Raw genomic sequence first — 24,433 nt, 5'->3', positions numbered from 1 at the left:
TAGACTTTCTCAAAGCAGTGGATACTTGGTAAAGATTATTGCCTGGCTGAGGCACATTCTTTGCTACCCTATTAAATTCTATCAAACATTTCAATGAACATTTCTTTTTTTCTTCTCTTTTTTATTTTTCCTTTTTTATGGTGCTGGAGATTGAACCCAGGGCCTTGTGCATGCTAGGCAAGCACTCTATCAACTGAGCTATATCCCCAGCCCCCTTCAATGAACATTTCTATAAGTTCTTTTTGGACCACTTAACATAGGCACAAAAAGTAAAAAAAACAAAAACAAAAAATAAATGGCTTGCAATCCCAGATCCCGAAACCATGTCATTGATAACATTGTTGTGTGAATTCTTCCTGTTCTTTCTGTGTGGGGAACACGTAGAACAGTTAAGAAAATGGGGTTTTTAGGGCTGGGATTGTGGCTCAGCGGTAGAGCGCTTGCCTAGCACGTGCGAGGTCCTGGATTTGATCCTTAGCACCACATAAAAATAAATATAATAAGGATATCATGTCTAACTACAACTAAAAAATAAATATTAAAAAAAAAGAAAATGGGGTTTTAGTGTGCATTCTCTTTTCACCATTACTTTGTAATATTAGAATGCTTTTGAGATTGTAACTAGCATTTAATTTAAAATTAAAAATTGTTAATATACCTTATATTTACATAGCATTTGCAGTTTATAAAGAACCTTCCATATGCTATTTCATTGGGTCTTCAAAACAACTCTATAAAGTAGGACCAAGTATGTAGGTGCGGATGCCTAGGTAAAAGGTGAATGGTGTGCCTAAGATCATTCAGCTAGTGACAAAGACATGGGAACAAGTCCTTGGCAAATAACACTGTGAAGATCCTGGGTGTAAGGGCTCCAGTGTACTAGAAACATCTCCCTGTGTATGGATTTTCCACATTCAGTAACCGAGGCCTTCTTTTTCCAGGATACCATGCTCGTTTGAATCGTCTGCCAGGGGCTGCAGCACGATGCCTCAGAAAGGGGCGAAGAAGGCTGGTTGGGAAGGTGACAGCTTTCATGGTTTCCTGGGTGCCCTAGGAAGATGAAACTCCCCATGGGATTTGTGTATCCTATTGCTGGTTGGGAAGGTGACAGCTTTCATGGTTTCCTGGGTGCCCTAAGAAGATGAAACTCCCTATGGGATTTGTGTATCCTATTGCTGGTTGGGAAGGTGACAGCTTTCATGGTTGCCTGGGTGCCCTAGGAAGACGAAACTCCCCATGGGATTTGTGTATCCTATTGGTGATCAAAGATGCTATAGAACTCCCTGGTGTTAGGGAAGCCAACTGGAATGTTTTGGGAGTTTGCAAGAGTGAACATTATGTAGGATTTAAGTTTATACACACATAAATGATAAAAATGTAATCCACACAGGAGTTCTGACAAAGCAGATATTCTCTTCACAGCCTCTATTGTGAATGCATCTACAGGCCTGATCTCTTGTCTCTCTGCACTTTTGATTAATCATCATTATTATGGTTTAAGTTAAAATACTCTTGGCTCTTTAACAACTTGTGTGTTAAGGAATGTTTCTTTGTTATATTCTAACTTTGGTCTTTTTATCCTAGAATTCATTAAAACAAAACAAAAATCTCTGTTATCAAATTACAATATCCCCTCCTTGGCCACAAGAGAGGAGTCTCTACGATCTCTAGTTCTGCTTAGCCAAGACTGTGATAGACACTTGGCTTATTTCACTCCTCCCTACGATCTTGTCAAAATGTTAATAGTTTCTTTTTTAAAAAATATTTATTTTTTAGGTGTAGTTGGACACAATGCCTTTGTTTTATTTACTTATTTTTATGTGGTGCTGAGGGTCAAACCCAGGACCTTGCACATGCTAGGCGAGCGCTTTGCCGCTGAGTTACAACCCCAGCCCTGAAAGTTCCTTTTATAGATGAGGAAAACTTAGGTTCAACGAATTTAAGTAATGTCTGATGTTACCTGGATTGTAGTGACAGAATAGATATTGGAATCCAGAGCTACTTTATTTATTTTTTTTTATTTTTTACTCTAGCTTTGAGACCAAGAGACAGGCAAAGACAAGGGCTAATACTTACTTGAAGATGAAGGTAGGTGAGGGATAAGAAGGAGAGACATTTGAGAGCATTGATTTGTTTGTTCTCTCAGCATTTAGAATGCCTGCTATATAGGCTCTGTGCTGAGCTAGGTATATAGCAGTCAGCCATAGTCTGACTTCTCTTAAGGGACTGGTGCACCCTGCCCCAGTACTGGGGATTGAACCCAGGGGTGCTTTATCACTGAGTTACATCTCTAGTCTCCTTTACATTTTTTTTTTTTTAAGACAGGGTCTTACTGAGTTGCCCAGGTTCACTCAAATGTGTGATCCTTCTGCCTCAGCCTCATAGCTAGGATTACAGGTGTGTGCCACTGTGCCAGGCTTCAGGGAACTGTATTCTGAAATTTTAGCCATGCAAAAGAAATGAGGCTGTTTATTTGTAGACAACTCAGATTCTTACTCCTTATTTTTAAATTCTAATTTGAATCTCACTAAGTAGTAAGATTTGATTATTGGAAGAATGATAACTTGATCTTTTTGGATCATTCACTTTTGAGACTATTAATAGAGTGCTGTGTTTGCTGTTTTGGGAGTTTATAGGACAGCTACTGGAATAGAAGTATATATGGTTGAGGGAGATAAGAGGTTAGGAGTGGGGAACAGACAGGTGGGGTTACTTTTTCTCTTTATTGGTTAGGTTGGACAGATGAGGTTCTCCCTACCACCTGCTTTTCTTTCTTCTTCTACTTCCATGGAAGTGAGTCAGTTCATCTCCAACTGACTTCAGCTTGCCTGGGAGGGAACTAGGGCCTATTGGACAAGCCTCTAATGATTTCAAATGAATAGGATAATATTTACTTGTTTAATTCATCTTCATCACCTTAAAGGGATATTTGTCATTTCTAGCAGAGGTCACTGCTCTGCCCCCCTTTTTCCCCTTCCCCAGCCTCTCTCCTCTTTTTCTAAATTGTAATCATAAATAATGAGTTTCATTCACAGCTCCCTGCCAGCGAGCTGCTAATTACGCAAAGTACTGCTTGTAATTTACACAGTAATAAACTGTAAATTTAAACATTACGGCATTTTAAGTTAATAATTTTTCTGCCGTAGCAAATAGCTCATTTTTCACCCATCTTTTCCCTTGGCCCCCTACCATTCTTTGTCTGTAAGTAGGAGGCATAGCTGTAGGAATAAGAAATATGAAAAATGCATGTGTGAAACCTGGTCATTTAGCTACACTCTTTTCCAGAATCTGACCTCAGATTAATTTTTCTATAGCCAGTGGTTCTGTTAAAATATGTATCCTAATGTTTAGGCTAGTCCATACACATAATGAGTACATATAACAATACTTGTCCAGAAACAAATGTGTTTGAGTAACAGTCTTGCCAATCTTGACATTCATGACTTATGTTCTCTTAACACTTACACACAAGTGTGTAACCATTATTCACATAGGTGTTGGTGTCCTTTTTTAGGTACTGTAATAGATAGTCATTATGAACGTACTCAAGTTCAATGAACAGTGAGTGCCTTCTGCTATTTTCCAATTTTTTGGAGATGATTAGTTTCTGAATTGCTTATAGTGTTATGGGTAAGTGTTCACATTACAGTCTTGAGAATCCTGAATTTACAAGTCAGCTTTTACAAGTTTAAGTTTCTGTTTTTACTTTGAGATGTTGTTTAATGGATTAGGTACAGGGTGACAATTTTTATAAGTCACAAAAGTCCTGTGATATGTATTCATTTAGTTAGCAGCTATTTAGGGTTTACCAGTGAGAACTCATTTATTTTCCCACTGTGAAATTTTCTCACATGTGAGTGGGGCTACACTCACATGGCTGACTCAACTTGGTGTGCTGGCCTGTTAAATATTGGCTGCTGTTGAATTTTCTGCAAAAGTGTTTCTGCTATATACGTTAGTAACCACAGTATGCATAAAGAAACGATGTATACATGTATTGAAGTATCACTATGGTACCTACTAATGTGTATAATTTTTAAGTTGTATATATCGGTTAGAATAAAAATCACATTAAACACTATTTATAATGTCTTTGGATCAGTAGAGAATTAATAAGGATAACATGTAATACTTTTCAGATAGATTCCCATTAAAAAAAAATAAGAGTTGCTATTGGGTTACAAGATTGACATTTGAACTGGGTCCTATGGCACACACCTGTAATCCCAGCTACTCAGGAGGCTGAGGCAAGAGATTGCAAATGTGAGGCTAGCTTGGGAGATTTAGCAAGACCTTGTCTCAATATAGAGAGGGCTGGAAGTGTAGCTTAGTGGTAGAGCATTTGTCTAGCATTGTGAGGCCCTGGGCTTGATCCCCAGGGGTAACAAAACAAATGACATTTGAGCTGTTCATTTGAGGTTGCTTCAGGTGGCACAATTATGGGAAAGTGTGAGCTTAGAAACATTGTACTTTGTATATTTGCTTCTGTGGTGGGATGTTACTCTTTTTTTCCTTTCCTTTTTAGGAGTCCAGCATAAGTACTCTGGGTACTGAGAGGATAAGCCATATCATCAGTGACCCCCGGCAGAAAGAGTAAGTGCTGAAGTGTTTACTGGCTGTGCACACTGTTCTTTGGATAAGGAAATAGAGGACGTTTTATGAAGCAACCTAGTGTCAGGCTACAGAGCTGAAAGAGGTGATCTAAAAGATACGTTCTTTATAATAGTTAAGATGGCCAGAACCATGACAATGATTTTCTTTCTAGACTAGTTTTTATTTTCTTGGTTTTTATGTTTCTAGGTGTTACATTAATGCCTGCCAACATTTCTACCTCTTGTTTTTTAATGAGTGATTTTTCTCTATTCTGTATTTTTTCCCATTTTCAGAGCTCTTTATAGAGAAAATCTCTTTTGTCTAATCACTTTGATAAGTGCAGTGGAAAGCCTGTATGTAGCTATAGGAGAATCATCTACACATTCTTAATGAGAGCCTTGTCACCTAGCATGGTTGGCTCTGCCATGTTTCTTGCCTGTATGACTTATGGTTAGTACCCAGTTATGATCTTGTATGCATTCAGCCCAGTCTGATTTTTAATTTATAAAATAGGCAAGATGTGTACATGGTTTATGCCCCTTTAAGCCCCTCTTGAACTGAAACTCCCATTGTCATTGCACAGCAGAGAGAACATTGATGTTGCTCTGTGACCTTGGGTTTATTGTAGCTTGCCCAGTCATTTACATTCCATTATGAGGCTTTGAAGAGTTACTTTTTTTTTAACCCTTATTTTATTTATTTATTTTTATGTGGTGCTGGATTGAACCCAGCGCCCTGCACGTGCCAGGTGGCGGACACTTTACCACTGAGCCACAACTCCAGCCCTGAAGAGTTTCTTTCAGCCAAAAAATTCATATATAGTCTTTGTCCTTTCTCCTCCAGTTGTGTCTTCTCCCATTTTCTTTGTCTTCACTTCATTATTCCATCTGTTTATCTTCTCCCCTCTGTAATTTTCTATCACTTCTTTTATTGTTTTCTTCCCTGTTATTCTCTCCCTCTCTTTAGTTTCTGGTTACCATCAGCTGGGAAAAGAGAGCGAAATCAGGTAAGATCACTTTTCTTTATCATCTTTATTTTATCATTTGATTTCCTTTTCTTTAGAAAGAATAAAACATTGGCTTCTGATTTTCCTCACATTTCTGCCTGTGCACAAGAGGTAAGGTTTCCTTTTCCCTACGTTATTCTGACTTTCTCAGAGGACTGTTCCCCAAGAATATCAGATACTTACTGATGAGAATTGTAGACACTTCCTCTTTTTGAGGTTTACTCATGATTGTCAGTTTCTTACTTATCAAGGGGATTCTGTTTTTATTTTTATTTTTTAATTTGTAGTAAGAAAGTAGAGTGAATCTTATCTGCTTATGGTTTAGTAGTTTAGCACCAGAATCCTGTACTGTGAAGTTGTGAAGTCCTTTACTGAATGAAGCCTTGACATCTGAAGCAGAAGAGGGTAGAGCTGCTAGAGTTCACTATCTAAAAATTGCTCATAGTGGCTACTGTTAGGTTTATTCATGTTTGAAACTCTTTCATTTTGGGCGGGATAGGGGTTTCTTTATCTTAGTAATGAGTTGTAGAATTGTTGAAGACTGATGGGTAAAAATTTTCAGGCTTCTGTTGCTCAGTGGTTGGTTGGTTTTTTGGACTACTTAGTAGCATACCAAGTTGACGTACATTTTAGACTTGGAACTTTCATTGTAAAGTTGCTGTTTCAAAACGTACTAAAGCAGTGAAAGATGTAATCATCTCACGAGTTGATTTCACATAATTTTAAGTTATGTATTCAAAGAAATGTAATCACTACATCAAACTTATCACTTCTTGGAAACATAGTTAGGACAAGTCCACGTTAAAATAATTGGCATAAAGAAAAGTACTAGGTAAACAGTATGTAGTAGTGAGTCAGGTAAGGAAAAAATCACGAAGGCAACATGTGACAGACTGCTGTTTAGGTATTCTTAAGTTAGAGCTCTGATCATGTTCATATCAGAGAATTCAAAGGCAGAAGGATACCTGTGGTCATCACCTACTACAGATCTGTTAAGTACAAATGAGGAACTGGAGGTCCATGTATTGTAAAATGTTTGCCCAAAGTCATACAGCAAGTAGAACTGGGTCCAGCACCTTTATGGCTTAGTATACATTCTTATATTCTTTTGAAGTTGTCATTCATAGTTCTTCCAATCTTTTTTAGAAATTGTTTTGTAGTTGTAGATGGACAGAATGCCTTTATTTTATCTGTTCATTTTTATGTGGTGCTAAGGATTGAACCCAGTGCCTCACACATGCTAGGAAGTGCTCTGCCATTGAACTACAGCCCAGCCCTCTTTCAATCTTAAGATGCATTAAGTTGCTGACAATGGGCTATTTTGGGAAAAGTCCAAAGAAAGCTAACGTAAACATAAAGCAAGGTACTTTTACACATACTGTATTCCATTTGACCCTCACAGCCCCCTTTTTGTTTTTGTGCTGGAGATGAACCCAAGGCTTTGCACATGCTAAGCGTGTACTCCACCACTGAACTATTACTCTGTTCCTCATGGCTTACCTTTTGAGGTCAATAAATGTTTACAGATGAAAAGTTGAAATTATTTTGAAACCTTAAAGCAACATTTCAGTTAGCCTTTTAAAAAACAACAAACAAAAACCCTGTAACATATAATCTGCAGATGAGGATAATACAACTCAAAGAGGCTTTGTCATTTTAAACACTGAGCAACTTGATGGACTGAGATTAGGTATTTCAATTCTAGTGTAGTGTAGTCTCTCTTTGCTGTACTGTGCTGCTGGTCTGTGCTCACTAGTTACTGTTAAAAACATTTGTCAGAATAAGGGAACAAAAAAGGTAATTTTGCACTAGTCTTCTTGGGAAAGGGGGCTGATAAATAGTTGATAATCATTAGATGTAAGTTCCTGTGATGCTAGTTGGAAAATACACTCTTGTGCCATTTAAATATTTACTGGGTATCAGAAGTTTTTGAAGAACTATTGTTTAACAAGGAATTTTTTTCTTTGGAGATGTGCTAGATGAGTTATGCCACACTCCTGGGCACACTATTAACTGTGCACAACCTTATGGAACGGTGTCTATGTTAGTACGACAGAAATTGGATAGTCAAAGAAAAGTAAACAGTAGGCTGCCCTTTGGGAACAGGTCTCTTTCATTTAAACCTTACTAAAAAAATCTTATTTATCCCCACAGTTTAATCCCCTTTCTCCTCTTTACTCCCTGGATGTTCTTGCTGATGCTTCTCATCGAAGATGTTCACCAGCACACTGCTCTGCCAGGTATTGTTGTTTAGTGACTGTTATTTTCTTCTTTTATAACACTTCAGATTATAAAGTTTGTATATAGGTCCAATTTTATCCATACAACCTTCAGAGATAAATAGATGTTTTACAGATGCAGAAACTGAGGCTGAGGGCTGAGGTGTCTTTGCTGTGGTCACATGGCTAGTATGTGATTAAGTCTCAACTGTGACCTCAGTCTTCTGGCTCATATTTCATATTATTTCTCCTGCTAAAAGCCCCATCTTCAAAGAACATTATTAATGTTCCTTGCCATGACCTGCAAAACCCTGCATAATCTGATTTCTGCCTACTTGTCCAGCCTCCTTTCATATAATTCTTCCCCCTCTCTGGGGAAGAGATCCATCTGCACTGGAGAGCTCCGTTTTGTTCTTCAAAAAGAACAGGCTTTTCTTGCCTCAGACCTTCACTCTTGTTTCTTTTGCTTGGAAACCTCTTCGAGGTCCTACTCACCACAACTCAGTTGATACCTCTTCAGGGAGGACCACTCAGACCACCTTCCTAAAGGGGCAACCTGCAGTACTCTCTGTTCATTGTGTTTCCTTCCTGTTTAGCTCTTACCACAATCTATAATGCTTTTACGTATTAGGGTTCCCCCCCCCCCCCACATGTCTCTTGCACTAGAATAGCAGCTTCAAAGGGCAGGGATCTTGCCTTGTTGTCTAATAATTCCCCCTAGCATCTGTGTCTGGCACTTGTTAGGTGTCTGGTATTGTCAAATGAATGAATCTTATGCCTCTCATTGTGAATTTTCTTAATTTAGGTTTCATGGAAAGTACATATAGTTTTATAGAATTCCTCAGCAGGCTTATTTTGGACAAAAGAGCAGCTAACTGGTGGACCTTAGAATTATTATTTCTGATTCTTTTCAAGAATTTCTTTTCAAGTTCTGATGATTTTCTTTCTTTCTAAAAAATTCTTAAATAGATATACTCATAAATTTTGGGTGCAGGCTACACAAAGAAGTTGTTCTTTTATAGAAGTAGTTGGAACTGTGTACCATAACCTACTGCCAGCTTTTTCTACTTGGAGAAGTAGCATTTCAGTGGGGAAAAATCTTTTGAAAAGAGACCATTAGGAGTTGGGGTTGTGGCTCAGTGATAGGGCGCTTGCCTACCATGTGTGAGGCACTGGGTTCAATCCTCAGCACCACATAAAAATAAATCAAGATATTGTTTCCATCTACAACTTAAAAAAAAGAGAGTTCATCGTAAATGGTGTTAATAAGAATGTAGAAAATTGTGTGCCCATGTAAACTGCCGCTGTAAGGCCTTTCCTTCAGTATCATGCTGTTTACTCATCACTCATTCATTCAACATTTGCTGACTCCCTACCATGTGCCAGCCTCTTTTTCAGGTACTTCCCTAAAGGAGCTTATATTCTTGTGGGAAAGTCAGTTATAGAAACTGACAGTTGCAATAGCAATTTGTATCTGGATGATACAAAGTACAGAGGAGAGCCCTAACTTAAAGGTTTAGGGGAGATTTTCTTAGAGGTGGTGATACTCAGAAAGCCTCAAGAATTCACTCCACGCCAAGTGTGGTGGCACACACCTGTAATACCCTGAGGTAGGAGGATGGTAAGTTCAAAGTTAGCCTCAGCAACTTAGCAAGTCCCTGAGCAACTTAGTGAGATTTTGTCTCTAAATAAAATATAAAAAGGCTGGGGATGTGGCTCAGTGGTTGAGTGCCCTTGGGTTCAATCCCCAGTAACCAAAAAAAAAAAAAAGTTCACTGCATGGGAGAGCAGTCCTCTAGCTTTTTGTCTTGATACCAAACAAATTAATGGCTGTGTATACTCTGGGAAGAAGTTATGAGCTTCACCCTGTCATATCCAATACTCAAAACAGATTACTTTGCTGTCTTCCCTTTTCCTCTGCTGCCTAGAGCTGTGCTGTGCTAGGGTCAATATCAGTACTTTCCTTAGATTTTAATTCCTTTAAAAGTCTCAGCCCTCTGGCTGGGATAGGTGGCAGTTTCTTATTTCTTTGTGTATCTCATTATCCACATCATTATCTTCATTCCTTTACCTGGCTTGCTTGTGGATGGGCTGGGAAATACTAGGAAGTCTCAGCCAAGCTTTGGTATACTTGGCTCTAGGGAAATACTGACTATTGCTTTAGACCACTGCTAAAAGCAAAGGAGAGAAACTGTGAACAATTATGGATAATCTTTGTCCTTACTCCTGGGTAGCATTCCCAGGCTGGTGAGTTCTAAGTTGCATGCAAGAAGTTCTTGAAGGTAGGAGTAAAAAACTTTTTTAAACTTCACATTTATTTATTAGCTTATCTTTGAAGTTTTTTTTGTTTTAAACTGTATACCTATTTGTCTACTAGCACATGTTTAATGTGTACGTACATAATATGCACACACATAATGTATTATATATAATAACTATTTCCTCAGAGTTTTTACTGAATGAGGGTCAGTCAGTCAAGTGTAGCAACCACTTCTCTGTGGGAAATAATCAGCACAAGTGACCTCTATGCAGTTTCCAGGAAATGTGAATGATGAAAGACTTAAGTTCTTGGAGGTACCCCTGCCTAGCAAGAGGTCAGTGGAGAAGGTGCAGTCCATCTCCAGTGTGAGGGACTGAGGAGACTGGACTTGGAACAGGGCAGTGGGTTTTGTGAAGAGGTGACCATTTAACAAAAGCCTGGCCCCAAGGAGGGAATGTAAACGAGGAGTGATGGCAGAGAAGAGGCAGCTGAGTGACTATGTTAAAAAGTGTTTTGAATGGAAATTTTTTCTTTTTCTTGTCCCATTTTATTTGTAGTAAGAAAATATTTCTTTCAAAGCATTTAGGCAGCAGTGGGAATTTTACACCCATCATTAGAACAATTCGTGTGTGTGGTGACTATGTTATCATTAGTGGTATAATTTTATTTTGCAAAGAGAGAAGTGTTTCCTGTTTTATCACAGCTTTCCCCGAGGAGGGCTGGTGTATTAATTTGCTGTATTGCCTCCTGGCTGTTCCCAGGCTGTTTTTCCTCTTCATCATGGAATTTTTAATGGCCCTCATGCCTCTTGGGAAGCATGTGAGGAAGAGTTCCTCCGGGAGAGCTTCCCTTTTTTCACATGCCTATAATTACTCTCCTTTAAGAGCACAAAGAGTCTGATAATCATGCCTGGACTATGAAGGTTCCCTCCTGTCCTGGAACTGAGCTGAGGCTGCTGCTTGCCTGGACACTGCCAGTTGCACTCTACCAAACACTCAGCTATTGCATGAGAACAAGGCCACCTCAAGATCCACATGCAGCTCGGGGTTCTCAGCATAGGCCTGGGGGCATCTGGAGGGAGGCAGCAATGAATAACCTCTTTTTTAGTATTTCATTGCTATAAACAAAAAGTAATGGGACTGTAATTTTAAGATAACACTATGGATGTATCATTTTAATGCAGCTCAGATGACCGGGCAGTGGGTGCAGGGGGAATTTTGTGGTCTTTATACCATCTAATAGATTTGTGAATTAAGGGGTTTTCAGAAATACCACTCTAAAAATACTTAGTTTAGGGTTTTCAACCCTGGAATTTCCCTTTGGAATCACCTGAGAAGCTTTAAAAAATATATCCATGCTGGGCCCCACCTCCAGAGATTCTGATTTAGTTGGTCTGGAATGAGACCCAGGCATTGGCATTATTTTAAAGCTCTTCAGGTGGCTAATATGCAGCCAGGGTTAAGAACTGTCATCCCAAATGCATATGGTTTGAATGACGATGCTTTGTAGTTTGCTTAATAAGGACTCACGTTGCAGAATTGGCACAATCTCTGTACTTTGGCATCATGAGCATGACTCCTCACGGGAGGTAGGCCTCTAGACTTCGCTTTGGAGAAGCCACTGCAGATGAAGGAAAGTGTTAGTATCTAGCACAGTGCCCAGCACATAGTGATAAATGGGGAGGTTGGAGGCTTGTTGGATAGATGAGTGGACAGTTATATAGTTGGCTGGGTGTGTGGATAAAATTCACAAACTGTTTTGTTTGTTTGTTTTGGTTGCTAGTACTGAGATTTACCATTAAAGTAGTAATACTTTGTGTTTAAAATTGCTGCTGCTCAAACAGCAGATGGTGTGATTGGTGCTCTGATAGAGGCAGGGGTATTGTTGTCAAGGGCACAGTCACAGATTTGTGATGAGACTAGAGCTATAGCTATAGGCAGCCTTTCCTAAAATGAGAGATTGATTGTGATGGATAGCTTTTCTTACCATTATTATCTATAGGAAACACTCTCTAGAACTTACCAATTGCTACTGTCTGCTCTTTGTAAAATGTACAAGTCACCAGTTGTCATTATTGAGTATTTCATAGCAGTTAGATTTTTTTCCAACTTTCATGACTTTTTCTCTGTTTTGGATGGTGATTGGTAATGCACCACTATTTCCATTTCTTCTTTCTTAAGTTCTAAAATAGCAAAGCAATTGTTTTATATCTTAATTTCATAGGTCTGTTCCTTTGTAAATAGACAGCTTTTCATTTGAGAAATCTCATTTTCATTTCCAGTAAGAGTGGCAGATGCCAGCTTGGTATGCAGATATTATATGTGTTCTTTAATGAACTAATGAAAAGTCTCATAGTTTTTGTGGTTTTTTTTTCTTTGTTGTGATATCCTGGCAAAGTCAGTATGAGATTAAGAGTGTGGGTATGAATGTGAGGCAGACACAGGTAAGAATCTTGGCTTCACTTGGGCAAATGACAACCTCCCCATTCTCCAGTTACTTATGTTTAAAGTGAAAGTACTAATACTTTTCTTACTGGGCTGGTGAGGATTGAAATGAAATAATATACATGAATATTTGATATCCTGGTAGCAAACATTATTTTTCTTATAGAGTTTCTTCCCTATCCTGTCCTTAGGGTAATTGTAATTTTAAGGACTTTGAATTAGCTTCCAGAGTCATTTGCTAATAAGATATAGTACAGATTCTTGAGAACTTTAAATGGCCTCAAATAGCCTGTTCAAGGAGGCATTTGGACAGTGTTGGGTAAAGAAGAGAGACACCTTCCTGCCCATTAGAGAGTTGAAATATGATAGGCTGCACTCATTGTAATTCATTTTATCTGTTCAAAAACGTTATGATCTGCATATCAGAGTTGTGTGCCCAGCTGGCTGTGCCACTTGACAAGGAGTTTCAAAGAACAAGAAGACGACCCAATTCATGCTATTAATTTTGACCTTTGGAGCCATAATAAACAGCCTCAGGTTTTACCCCAGGGCTTGGGGGAAGGAACCTTTAGTTAGTTCTTTGTCAAGAGTCTGGGATGCTGGGATGCCGGGGTGTTGGGATGGTAGGATGTGCAGAAGCTCTTGCTCACCTCGGGTGCCTTAGTTTTAGCTGTGTGAAGTAATGCTTCTGCTAAAATGTTGTCCTTAAAACTGCTCAAGCTTGGGCTGGGGATGTGGCTCAGGCGGTAGCGCACTCGCCTGGTATGCGTGCGGCCCGGGTTCGATCCTCAGCACCACATACCAACAAAGATGTTGTGTCCGCCGAGAACTAAAAATAAATAAATATTAAATTTCTCTCTCTTTAAAAAAAAAAAAAAAAAAAATCTGCTCAAGCCTATTGAAACCTCTCAATATACTGAGCAGTCCTTGGGTCTTTTGTCCTCTATTGGAAGGTCTTGTTTACAGCAGCTTAGCTGGCTGGCATCTTACTGCCTAGGTGGAGTGATAAAAGAATTCTCTTCCAGTTTTTCTGTTGTGGTTTACCCATGTTCCAAGTGGATGCCAAGTGATTCTGCTCCTTTGGCTGGAATAAGCCAGCTTGCTGTTGTCCTGTCTTGGTCCAGCTGACAGAAGTAGATTAAAGAAGCTTCTCAGGGGCTAGTGAGCAGTTTGTCACAGATTGCTGAGTGTTAGATTTGAGTGAAAGACATTGAGGCTCTCTTCCTCCGAAACAAACCCTCTCTGTTCCCTATGGTAATTGTGAAGTGGTTTTCTCTCTCTAGCTGCTCCTGGTGTCCTAGACTGGATCTTCCCATGCACAAGTCCGTGAAAGTCTTTCCTGTACTGGGTGTTTAATAAATGACAGTTAACTTCGAATGTAAAAATCATAGCTTAGTGAGGGATGTCTCTTCCCTAAGTTTAATCCTCTCCCTCATTTTACCCTAGCACTTGACTTGTTCCTTGATTACATCTCACTGTCTCTGATTATTATTTCTGTAGTTACAAATAAACCTTCCCCCATGTCATGAGCTCCTGGGGAACAGGGCCGTAGCTCGGTTATTATGTGCCTCCCCTTTCCACAGCCAACATAGTAATTTACAACCAGGGTGGGCCCCTATAAATTTTTTTACAATAATTGAGGTGAATAGATGAGTAATTAAAGAGAATAGTTGGAGTATATGATAGATAGACCTTTGGTCCTTAAAAACATCACATTTTTCCCCTTGATAGTAGTAGTTATTTGTTTATATTTAAGAAAAGGTACAGCAATACTTTTTACATTAAATTTTATTTCTACTTCATACAAAAGTGAACTTCTCAGCGGCTTTTAAAAAAACAAGTGATTTTTTGAAGGTGAACTATTCCTTAAATTAGTGTGCCATTGGCAGAAAAAGACTGTTTTTGCTCCTTAGGAGTGACTCAACATCTTTGTTCTAAACTGAAAGCAATCACTTCAGTTATTTTTTGCCAACATTGGTTCTATTAAACATGCATGTATTTCTCAAAGTATTTTTTTTTTTTTCACCTAAAAGTACATTCCTGCCCCAGGGACATGTGATCTGCCCCGTTTCCTAAGTAACACTGCAGTTTAAAAAACTCACCTGATCTTTCAGTTCCCTGCAGTAAAAATAAAGTAGAAATGTTGTGTTTATGTGTAGATGTAAAGAATACTCTTTCAATTAATTGTTAATCTTCAGCATTCACCTTCACACTTATAAGAATTTTAGTGACCATTTCTGAAGTAAGAATTTTTTAAGAAGATATATTTATTGCTTTTAATGCTCATTTCCTCTGCCTTCTCTGCATCCTTTCTGGCAAATGCCGCCGCAGTGAAGAATGCAGCCTTTAGAGGGAAAGCCTGGAGCCCAGTACTCACACTAGAAAAGAAGCCTGTGCCCCAAGTGTTCACTGGCCTGAGTGTAGATTGTCCCTGAGGCCCTGATCAGATGAAATGGAGCAAATGAAGCCTGTCTTTTCTCTAGGTTAATTGCTTGTGTACCAGGGAGCAATATTTTTATCTAAATTTATATTCATTTAATCATTCTATTATTCTTTAGGCTATATAGTTAGATCTTTTTTATTGACTAGGTTGGCTTTGGGAATTTGGTAGATTTTTTAACTCAGTAATTTCTACAGTAAGTAGGCACTTAACCAGAATTATCTCAGGACAAATTTCAAAACAAGTATATTACTGATTCTATTCCCACTCCAGCCTACTAAATAAGGAGTTTGATGGGACATATGTATTTTATAAATGCTCTATATATTATATGATTCTGGTAACCATTTACCACTCTAATTTAGGGAAGTTTTATAAGGTGGTAGAGCTCTTAGCTCAATTTCTACTTAGCTTCTATTGTATCCTGAATGGCTGAAGGATCCTTCCCCTGATGGACATGGTTTGCAGTACAAGAACAACAGTATATAGTTATATACTTCTCTTGCAAGAGAATTTTTAAAAATCTGGTTAAATCTTCTGCCTTTTCTGTCTGCAGGAAAGGTCTTTGTGTTGGGGAAGCTTCAACTCTTTTTTTTTTTTTTAATTCTTTCTGCTACCTCATTTCTTCATTGTCCCTTTTTAGTTTCCATTTTGTGATGGTAAAAAGTTACACACATTGAGTAAGTAATATATTATAAAGAAAGGGAGCCAGGTAATTGTGTATGCCTAAATGAAAATGGTATGAGGAGGAAATCAACCTCTTTATTTTTCTTCTCCTTCCTAAATTTTTATGTATACACTTGATGATATGGAATTATTTGGGAATTTAAAATAAACCTGGAACAGCCTCTTGAATAGGAGGTGGAGACTGCAGTAATTGCCTACCCACATGCTGAGGTTCTACAGAATAACATGAGGGGCCCATCCAGTCCCACACTTAATATTCTTTACTCCCAAGCAGGGCCGTTTTGGTGTTGGTGTGCTCTACGGCCTGCTGGTTCCACTTCTAGTTGCCTTCACATCCTTTTGCTCCAAGCACCCAGATTCTTTTTTATTTTTCCCAGGCTTATTCTGGGTCCACTTCCTTCTTTGTCCTGTGACGTTCTTCCCAAGCACATGGAGCCCTCATGTGGGCTATAAATACAACCTAAATATAAGCATTTACTTAAAATCAAAAAAGAAGAAAAATATCCTAATTGTCCTTTTGCAACAATTCAACAGTTTCTCTTCTTTCCTCTCAAATATAGGAAGGGACATAGAAAATGAAAAATTTTCTTCATCTACTCAGCCCAGAGCTATGCTGTTGTGTTCTGCCTCCTGTGATATATAGCTCTTCAACCTGGAGATGAGTCTTGAGAGAAGTGTTTTAAGAGGAAAGACATATTTAAGCTGAGTTTTAGGAATGAACTTGCCCCTCTTTATTGCCACCTCTCTTTCTCCATTATTTGTTTTCTGTAACCAGAAAAACTATGCGGCTGCTCATACTACTAGGTTAAAACCCATGAAAGCAGAGATTGTCTGCTTTGTAACTGTATCCTCGGTTTAGTACAATGCTTGGCACAGAGGAGTTGTTCAGTAAAAACTTAGTGAATAGAGAAAGAACCAAAACTGCTGAGTAGAAAGAAAACAGTCCACACAAAAATAACATACTATTACAACAAAATAAGGTTATTGTCTTAATAAGCTTTGTTACCTGGTTTCTTTAGGAGATGGCAGTTTTTTCCTAAGTTTTAACCAGAGGAATTTATAAAATTTGAAGGATTTAGAGTGCTCAAGGCAACAATTAGAAGTGGGAATGACATGGTAAATGTAGACAATTTACCGCCAAGAGAAAGAATAGGCTGGTGGCTTAGTAGTCAGGGTTCATTCAATGTAGCGTTGTTAACACTAAAGTGCTTAGTGTTACTGAGTAGAGCATGGATGAACCATCACCTTCAGGCAGGGAAATGTGAGGACTGGCTGAGCCAGTGAGTCCACAGGTGGCCCCCAGAGAATGTTACACAGTGTAATACCGTTTAATAACTTGTGTGCATAATAATAGGTAGATAATACTTATTTTCATTTTGCTAAATGTTTTTTAAAACACCAAAATTTATGAACATTTTGGTACATTAATAGTTTCATCTTTTTACTTCCTTGAAATTGTGAGGTAAGTGTTACTGACTAGATCCATAAAGGATTCTAGAATATGGAGCCTGAACCTTGTTACTGACATAATGAAACATGCAAAGCTGGGAAAATGATGGAGGAAATGTAGAAAAAACACCAGGACTTATTGAGTTTGGCCTAAGTTGATCTTCTAGGAATTGATGTCTTAACATTCTCTTGAGTACTTCTCTTATGCTTCTCATTTTGCTTCTCATATAAAACTCAGAATATTGTAAATATTGATCTCAAAGAAGCAATTTTTAATTAAAATTTTAAATATACACAAAAAAAGTATACAAAGAAATATACACTCGATGACTTGTCAAAGTCACAACTAAGTTAATCAGCATCCAGATCAAGAAAATGAACATTACCAGAAAAGAACCCTTCTAGTCCTTTCGGTCTCACACCTTACTGAAGTCTAATAACATAGTTTGGGTTGAAGGAATGGTGTTAACACTTACTCTGAGGAGTTCTGGAGATTTCTTTAGTGAGCTTGGTTAAAGAAGAAAGAAGTATGAATACAAACAGTTATCTTTTGATTTTATTTCCCTTTCTGTAATTCATGACTGAATTAGGTAAAAGCTCTTGGGAGTTTGAGTTTGGGTCCCATGTACCTTGTTGATGGAAAAAATGGAAGCTCTTTTCTGCACATTTTCTCCTCTCTTTGGCTGAGGAACACAATTTTGTAGTGCCACTTTCTTTTCTGCCTGTTCCTTGGCTTCAAGGGGAGTTACCACCTCTGTTCAGTCAGAAGTAACTTTGATGCTCTGTCATCTGTGTTAATTTATTACTAAATCAACATGCTGAATTTAGACTCATTCCCTGGATTTGCACAGGATATGAGAAATGAACTGTTTTCTCTACACATTTATTCAGAATTAATTATTTCAGCTTTGAGAATTAACTACTCATGGAGTATATAACTTAAAATGAACTCTTTTTCCATGTGGGGGGACTGATGGATAAAAGGTGATCTGGATGGAATTTTCATGACCACTGGCCTTATATTGTAAATCTCATCATATAACATTCTTTGCATTCTAAAAATCTTGCTAAGATTCCAGTCAGATACTTATATTTTTCTGTTTATAAATTGAATCAACTCTTAAGCTTTTGCTCTTTAGAGAAACATACATATGTGTACATGCGCTGTGGAAATTGCCAGATTGAGGTCCTGCTGAATAGGAGAATTTGTCCATTTGACTTTTGTCTTATTATTATTCCCTTATTACCTAGGTTCTCTTAGATTTGAGGTTCTAGTTTTAAGACTATTCAGCCATGAGACTTGATCCCCATTTGGAACTACAAATTAGGAGTTCATCTTGTATAATTTTATTAAATTCATTTTTATATGTGTTTTTTCGGGGGAGGGTGAGGGGGTGTACCAGGGATTGAACTCAGGGGCATTCGACCACTGAGCCATATTCCCAGCCCTATTTTGTATTTAATTTAGAGACAGGGTCTCACTGAATTGCTTAGTGCTTTGCTTTTGCTGAGGGTGGATTTGAACTCTTGATCCTTCTGCCTCAGCCTCCCAAGCTGCTGGGATTATAGGCGTGCGGCACCCAGCTCCTTTTTATGTTTTGTACTTTGGCTAATTTTTAATATTGTGGTAAAACGTATTTAAAATTTACTGTATTTACCATTTAAACCACTTTTAAGTATTCTGTTGGCCATTTGATTTTTAGAATTTTTATTCTTTTTATTTTTGTGGTGCTGGGGATGGAACTCCAGGGCCTCATTTATGCCAAGAAAGTGTTCTCCCACTGAATCATTATCCCCAGCTCACTAAAATTTTTATTCTAGTCAATACGTACCTGGCAAGCATCAAGGATGTGCCTTGTGCTGATGTTGGTAGATCATGGGAAAATTGTGAAAGAAGTATAAATAAATATGGTTCTTGTTCTCAGGATCCCTGTTCTTATTTTCAGGAGATTAAGTTTCATAGGAAAACAAGATATATGTACACCAGTTAAGTAATGACTCATGGTAGATAAGGCCTTAGATGTTTGAAAGGTTTATGTAAAGGTGAAACTCTACTTGGTCCTTTAACAGGGGCAGGATCTGTCTAGTACAAGAGAAAGGAGAAAGTGAGGAACAGTGAGGAACTAAAATAGTATATAAGCTATTTCATTATTAAGTCTATCATCTTTCAGAGAATCTTTTTTTCCCCCCAAGATTTAAGTTCTCAGTCTATTGTTTTTAAAAATAAACTAAATATTTGGATGAGGGAGCACAATATTGGTACATAATTTATATTTTTAAAAGTCTCAGAAACTGAGCTGGGATTGTGGTTCAGTTGTAGAGTGCTCACCTAGCACATGCAAGGCCCTGGGTTCGATTCTCAGCACCACATAAAAATAAATAAATAAAAGTATTGTGTCCAACTACAAATATATTTTTAAAAAAGTCTCAGACACCAATTTATTTAACTTGTGATATAGATAGTATTAAAAATTTAGATATGTAGTAGAAGAAGGGTTAAACTTCCTATTAAAATTCTGTGCAAATATCTATGTTCATGCAGCATTAAACTTTTCAATATATTATCACTTGGGAGTAGGTATTTCATTAGTGAATTTAGAACAATTGCAGTTATCATTTTCATGAAAAATAATTTTATAAAAATCAGCATGTGATAAAACATTTATTGAAATTAATCTTGAATGTCTGCTACTCTGAGAGCAGGTAAAAACATTTATAGAGTGGTGTGTATTATGGGTAAAGAGTGAATTTTCATTAATTTCTGAATAATCTTGTGCTAATGCTCAATGACACATGGTGCCCGTTTTGTTTGTAACGGGTCATGGTTTCTTCTGGGTTAAACATAATGTCTTTCAGACAATAAGAAGTACAAAGTTAAAAGCACATTTTCTCTTTTCATTTCTGCAGGCAGCCAAATGTACATTGGGGACCACCATGTTCACGTGACATCAAGAGGAAACGGAAACCTGTAGCTGCAGCATCTCTATCCAGCCCCAGTGCAGGTGATTATATGTAGTTACCAGTTATTGAGTACCTTCTGTGTTTCAGGGACTAAATTATGTGTTTCATATACCTTTTTGTGTAATCTTTACAAATTAGGTAGGTCATTTTATTCCCATTTTACATAGGAAAACAGATTGTGAGAAGTAATCTGCCCCATTCTCTCTAATCCCAAAGTCTGTACCTTTCACTTTGTCATGTGGCTTTCTAGATTTTGAAACCTTATATTCCACTATTAGCAGTCTTCAGTTATCTGGCTCTTGTTCTGGCATAGAGAGGAAATTGGGTTCGTGTTAATGAAAATTCATTTGGGGTGGCAGTTTGGTAAGTAGACAGGGAATTGTGGTTTCATTTACATTCTTATTTTTGTGTGTAGTGTGATACAGTCTTATTATCTTTATGTATAGTAGAGTGGTAGTATTTTACAAGTCATGAAATTTTTAATAAAAAAACAATTTTTTTCAGGTTAAAACTTTTTAGTTTACTGTTCAAAACTAATACTAGTTGGTAGGAGCCAAAATAGTGGTTATATTTGGTGTGGGAGGTTATGACCAAGAAAGAATACCAAAAAACCTGGGATGCTGGAAATGCTACATATCATGAACCAGGTAGGGATTACCTGGATATTTATATATCTGCATAATTTCTGTGAAGATTATTGAGCTAGACATTTAAGATTTATATAATTCACTACATGCATATTGTTAAAAATGTCAGATATTAAAGATACTTGGGAGACTGAGGTAGAAGGATTGCAAGTTTAAGGCCAGCCTGGGCAATTTAGTGATACCCTATCTCAAAATAAAATTTAAAAGAAAGGCTGGGAATGTAGCTCAATGGTAGAGCATTGCCTACCACATGTAAGGACCTGGGTTCAAATCCAGTACTGTTAAAAATATACATTGGATATTGAGCACATAATAAATTGTTTTATTCTCCTTAGAAAATACAGATTGAACACCCCAAATTCAAAAATCTGAAATCTGAAATGCTCCAAAATCTGAAACTTTTCTGAGCATTGACGTGATACACCATAAATGGATTATTCTACACTTGATCTCATGTGACAGGTTGCAGCCAAAATGCAGATGCAGTAAAAATATTGTATAAGTTACTTTTAGGCTATGCATATAAAGTGTTCATAAAATAAAAATGAATTTTGTTGTTTGAACTTGGGTTCCATCCTAAATGTTCCATATATGCAAATGTTCCAAAATCTGAAAAAAAAATCTCAAATCAGAAACACTCTGGTCCCAAGCATCTTTAGAAAGGGATACTCAGTCTGTACCATACAGTATAGCATGATTACAGCTGAATGAAGAGTAAACCTTAGGCAGGTATCGAATTCTACCTGCCTGCCTTTACTTAGTGAGTTTCAGCATACTCTGGTATCAACCTCTTTGAGCTTCTGTTTGAGATGATTGCCTGTTGGTGGTTCATATAGGACAATCTTAAATTACAGGTTTAATGATTATGATAAGTTTATATAGTGCTTTTCATATGGCCATATGGCCAGGCCCTTCACTGAATACTTTGCATGCATTATTTCATTTAAACTATGCAACATCTTCATAAGATAGATACTATTTTTATTCCCATTTATACATGAGAAAACTGAGGCTTAAATCACTTCTGCAAGTTCACATGATTGATTAATATTAGAGTCTAGCGCCTGTAGAGCTGTCCTCTAAACACTGTGGATGTTCTGGTTTTTAATATACGGCAGGATTGGTTCCAGATTGTGACCCTGCATCAAAATCCATGTCCTCATCCAGTCTGTGGTATTTGAAGTATTAAACAAAACTTCCTCTGTTATCTTTTTTTCTCCTTAATATCAATTTCTTTTTTTTAGCCTTTAATTCTTTATAAAAACAGAACCATTGGGATGAGTATAAAATACTTATTCCATATTCAAATCAGGAAATGTAGTGGGGAATTAAACAAGACCTTAGCGTTAAACATTTCCCCTACTGAACCCAACTGCTCTCATCTCACTTGTTGACTAAGCCCTGCTTCACTGAGCATTTTTTTTTTCTACCTACAACCTGAGTGCCCCATGGAGGTGAAGGACATAGCCCAAGCCTGCGCCATCAGTCAGTAGAACAAATGGGCTTGCTCTGCCTAACATCGGGCCATCTCGGATTCCACCTCTTTTATAGAAATGAGTGATGAAGAGAGGTGCGTCCTGCTTTGCCGCTGTATTAATACACATCAGAGGCCAGCTCCTGGCACTAAATCACACTCCTGCATACATCTGTTATCGGACTCTTCACCAGTGTGATGAACAAGACTGCAGATAGAGGCTTCCTTGTGTCATTCTTTATAGGATTTTCCTAAAAGAATAAATAGCTCAGATCTCTGCCAACACTCTCCCCTGTCATTGTGATGAATTCAGCTTCTTTCTTAAACATGCAGCCACAAATCTTTTCTCTTTCCTCCCTCCCCCTCTGGTAGAAAGTTTTGAGTTGAAATTGACTGAATTTAAAGATATTAATAAGGCTATAGAGGTAAAGAGTGAGAAGGAACAGTGAGTAACAAAAGGCCATGAAAAGGCCCCTTTCATAATGCTATTTATGTAGAATCTTCTTGAAAGAGCAGCACCTTTATTTTCTTCTTTTTAATCTCCTCCCCCCCCCCCCCCCCGCCCTTTATTGCATGCAGGTATCTAGTGCACAGAGCCACACCCTGGACCTTAGTGAGTAAGCATGCAAACCTGCTTCCAAGACTGATAGCCAGGATAGGGATTGCCCAGCAAGTCTGGATCTCATGTTAAAGTGAACTTCTGAATATGCTCTTATAAGTGTACTTGGAAAAGAAAAAAAAATTGATTATTTTCTCCCAAATTTGAGACTAAGTAGCTTAAAGGAACATAACTTGGTTGAAAACCAGGCTTCATTTCCTTGAAATGATTTTCTTTATCAGAGAAGTAAATCAGAGCTGCTGGCATGCAAATTCCATTTCTTCACAAAGTAAACACATGGTACCCACCCCCTCCCCTTTTTCCAGTGCTGGGGATTGAACCCAGGGAAGGAAGAGAATAGGCAGTTATTGCTTAATGGTTGCAGAGTTTCCATTTGAGATTTCTGGCAATGTAGATGCAGTGATGGTATAAAATGAACTTAATACTACTAAACTCTGCTTAAAAATGGTTAAGACAGTAAATATTATGAATATTTTATCATAATAAAAAATGACAATTGGGGGCTAGGGCTGGGGCTCAGTGGTAGAGCACTTGCCTCACATATGTGAGGCACTGCGTTCAATCCTCAGTACCAGGGTTGGGTAGAATGCTGGCCTAGCGTGGGTGAGGCCCTGCCTGAATTTAATCCCCACTTCTGCAAAAAATTTTAAATTAAAATTTTAAAAGGGAACACATACACACACACACACACAAAAAAAAAAAAACACTGATTGTTTTTTTGAGGGTTAATGTTTCACTGTGGTGAATTTTATTTTCTGTTAAATATGAATATGTATGCATGAGTTTGTGTGAGTGTGTGTGTGTGTGTGTGTGTGTGTGTGTGTGTGTGTGTGTGTTAGAGTGAGAGACATAAAGATAGATTTGAACTGTTCATATGTATTTCTTGCTGCTATAGTTGAGATTCCAAATACATTTTACATAGTCATTGATTTTAAAAACTTTTATGTATGTGCTGTAAAGTAAGAGCTTTCAAGATGCTTTTATATTTATTGACTGTAGTAAAAAATTTGTGTTTGAATATGTTTGTGATGTACATGTAAATCTGAAATAAATTCAGGGTATGTTCTGATATTTTCTTTTTTTTTCACTGAGGAAAGAAAAAGGGAATACTGGTCATGACCCATTAAGTTAATTTTTCAATTCAAGTTTGAAAATTACTATTCTAGGTTACATTTCTGAGAGTAGGATTATTGAGTGTTAGGGTAAAATTTATACTTTACTGTATTTTGTTATATTTGTTCTCAATGGAGTGAGTGGTGACAATGGTAGTTTGTACTACTCTGTTTAGAGACATTTGGAAATGTGAAGAAAATGTTTGGTTGTCATAGTAGGAGGCGGGGAAATGCTATTGGCATTCAGTAGATAGGATCCAGAATCCTGAATGTTCTGAAACACCCAGCACAATCAAGCACCAGCAATGATTATTCTGCCAGAATGTCTTTAGTAACTTTGTTGAAAAATATTGTGCCTGATTGTGGGTTTTTTTGTTTGTTTTGTTTTTTTGGGTACTGGGTATTGAACTCAGGGGCACTCAACCATTGAGCCACATCCCCAACCTATTTCTTTGTATTTTATTTAGAGACAGAGTCTCACTGAGTTGCTTAGCACCTCACTGTTGCTGAGGCTGGCTTTGA

At 37.8% G+C, this 24,433-nt stretch overlaps 1 protein-coding gene across 3 annotated transcripts in view; it reads left to right on the top strand.

The window, feature by feature from the left end:
* Gpatch2l (G-patch domain containing 2 like) overlaps window positions 1–24,433 on the top strand; it is a 57,860-nt gene that overhangs the window by 21,964 nt on the left and 11,463 nt on the right. For 2 of the 3 annotated variants that reach the window (XM_077799561.1, XM_077799562.1), the window contains exons 5-9: window positions 942–1,021; window positions 4,526–4,593; window positions 5,656–5,710; window positions 7,754–7,839; window positions 20,006–20,100. In XM_077799561.1, the coding sequence (XP_077655687.1) occupies window positions 942–1,021; window positions 4,526–4,593; window positions 5,656–5,710; window positions 7,754–7,839; window positions 20,006–20,100 (384 nt within the window). Of the gene's footprint in view, window positions 1–941; window positions 1,022–4,525; window positions 4,594–5,559; window positions 5,600–5,655; window positions 5,711–7,753; window positions 7,840–20,005; window positions 20,101–24,433 lie in introns of all 3 variants that reach the window. The other variant, XM_026402277.2, reaches the window with a different exon arrangement.

Source organism: Urocitellus parryii, chromosome 6, assembly GCF_045843805.1.
Source record: "Urocitellus parryii isolate mUroPar1 chromosome 6, mUroPar1.hap1, whole genome shotgun sequence".
In the NCBI taxonomy this organism is placed as follows: Eukaryota; Metazoa; Chordata; class Mammalia; order Rodentia; family Sciuridae; genus Urocitellus; species Urocitellus parryii.
Note: the sequence above shows the minus strand (reverse complement) of the source record. Positions and strands in the feature narration are given on the sequence as shown.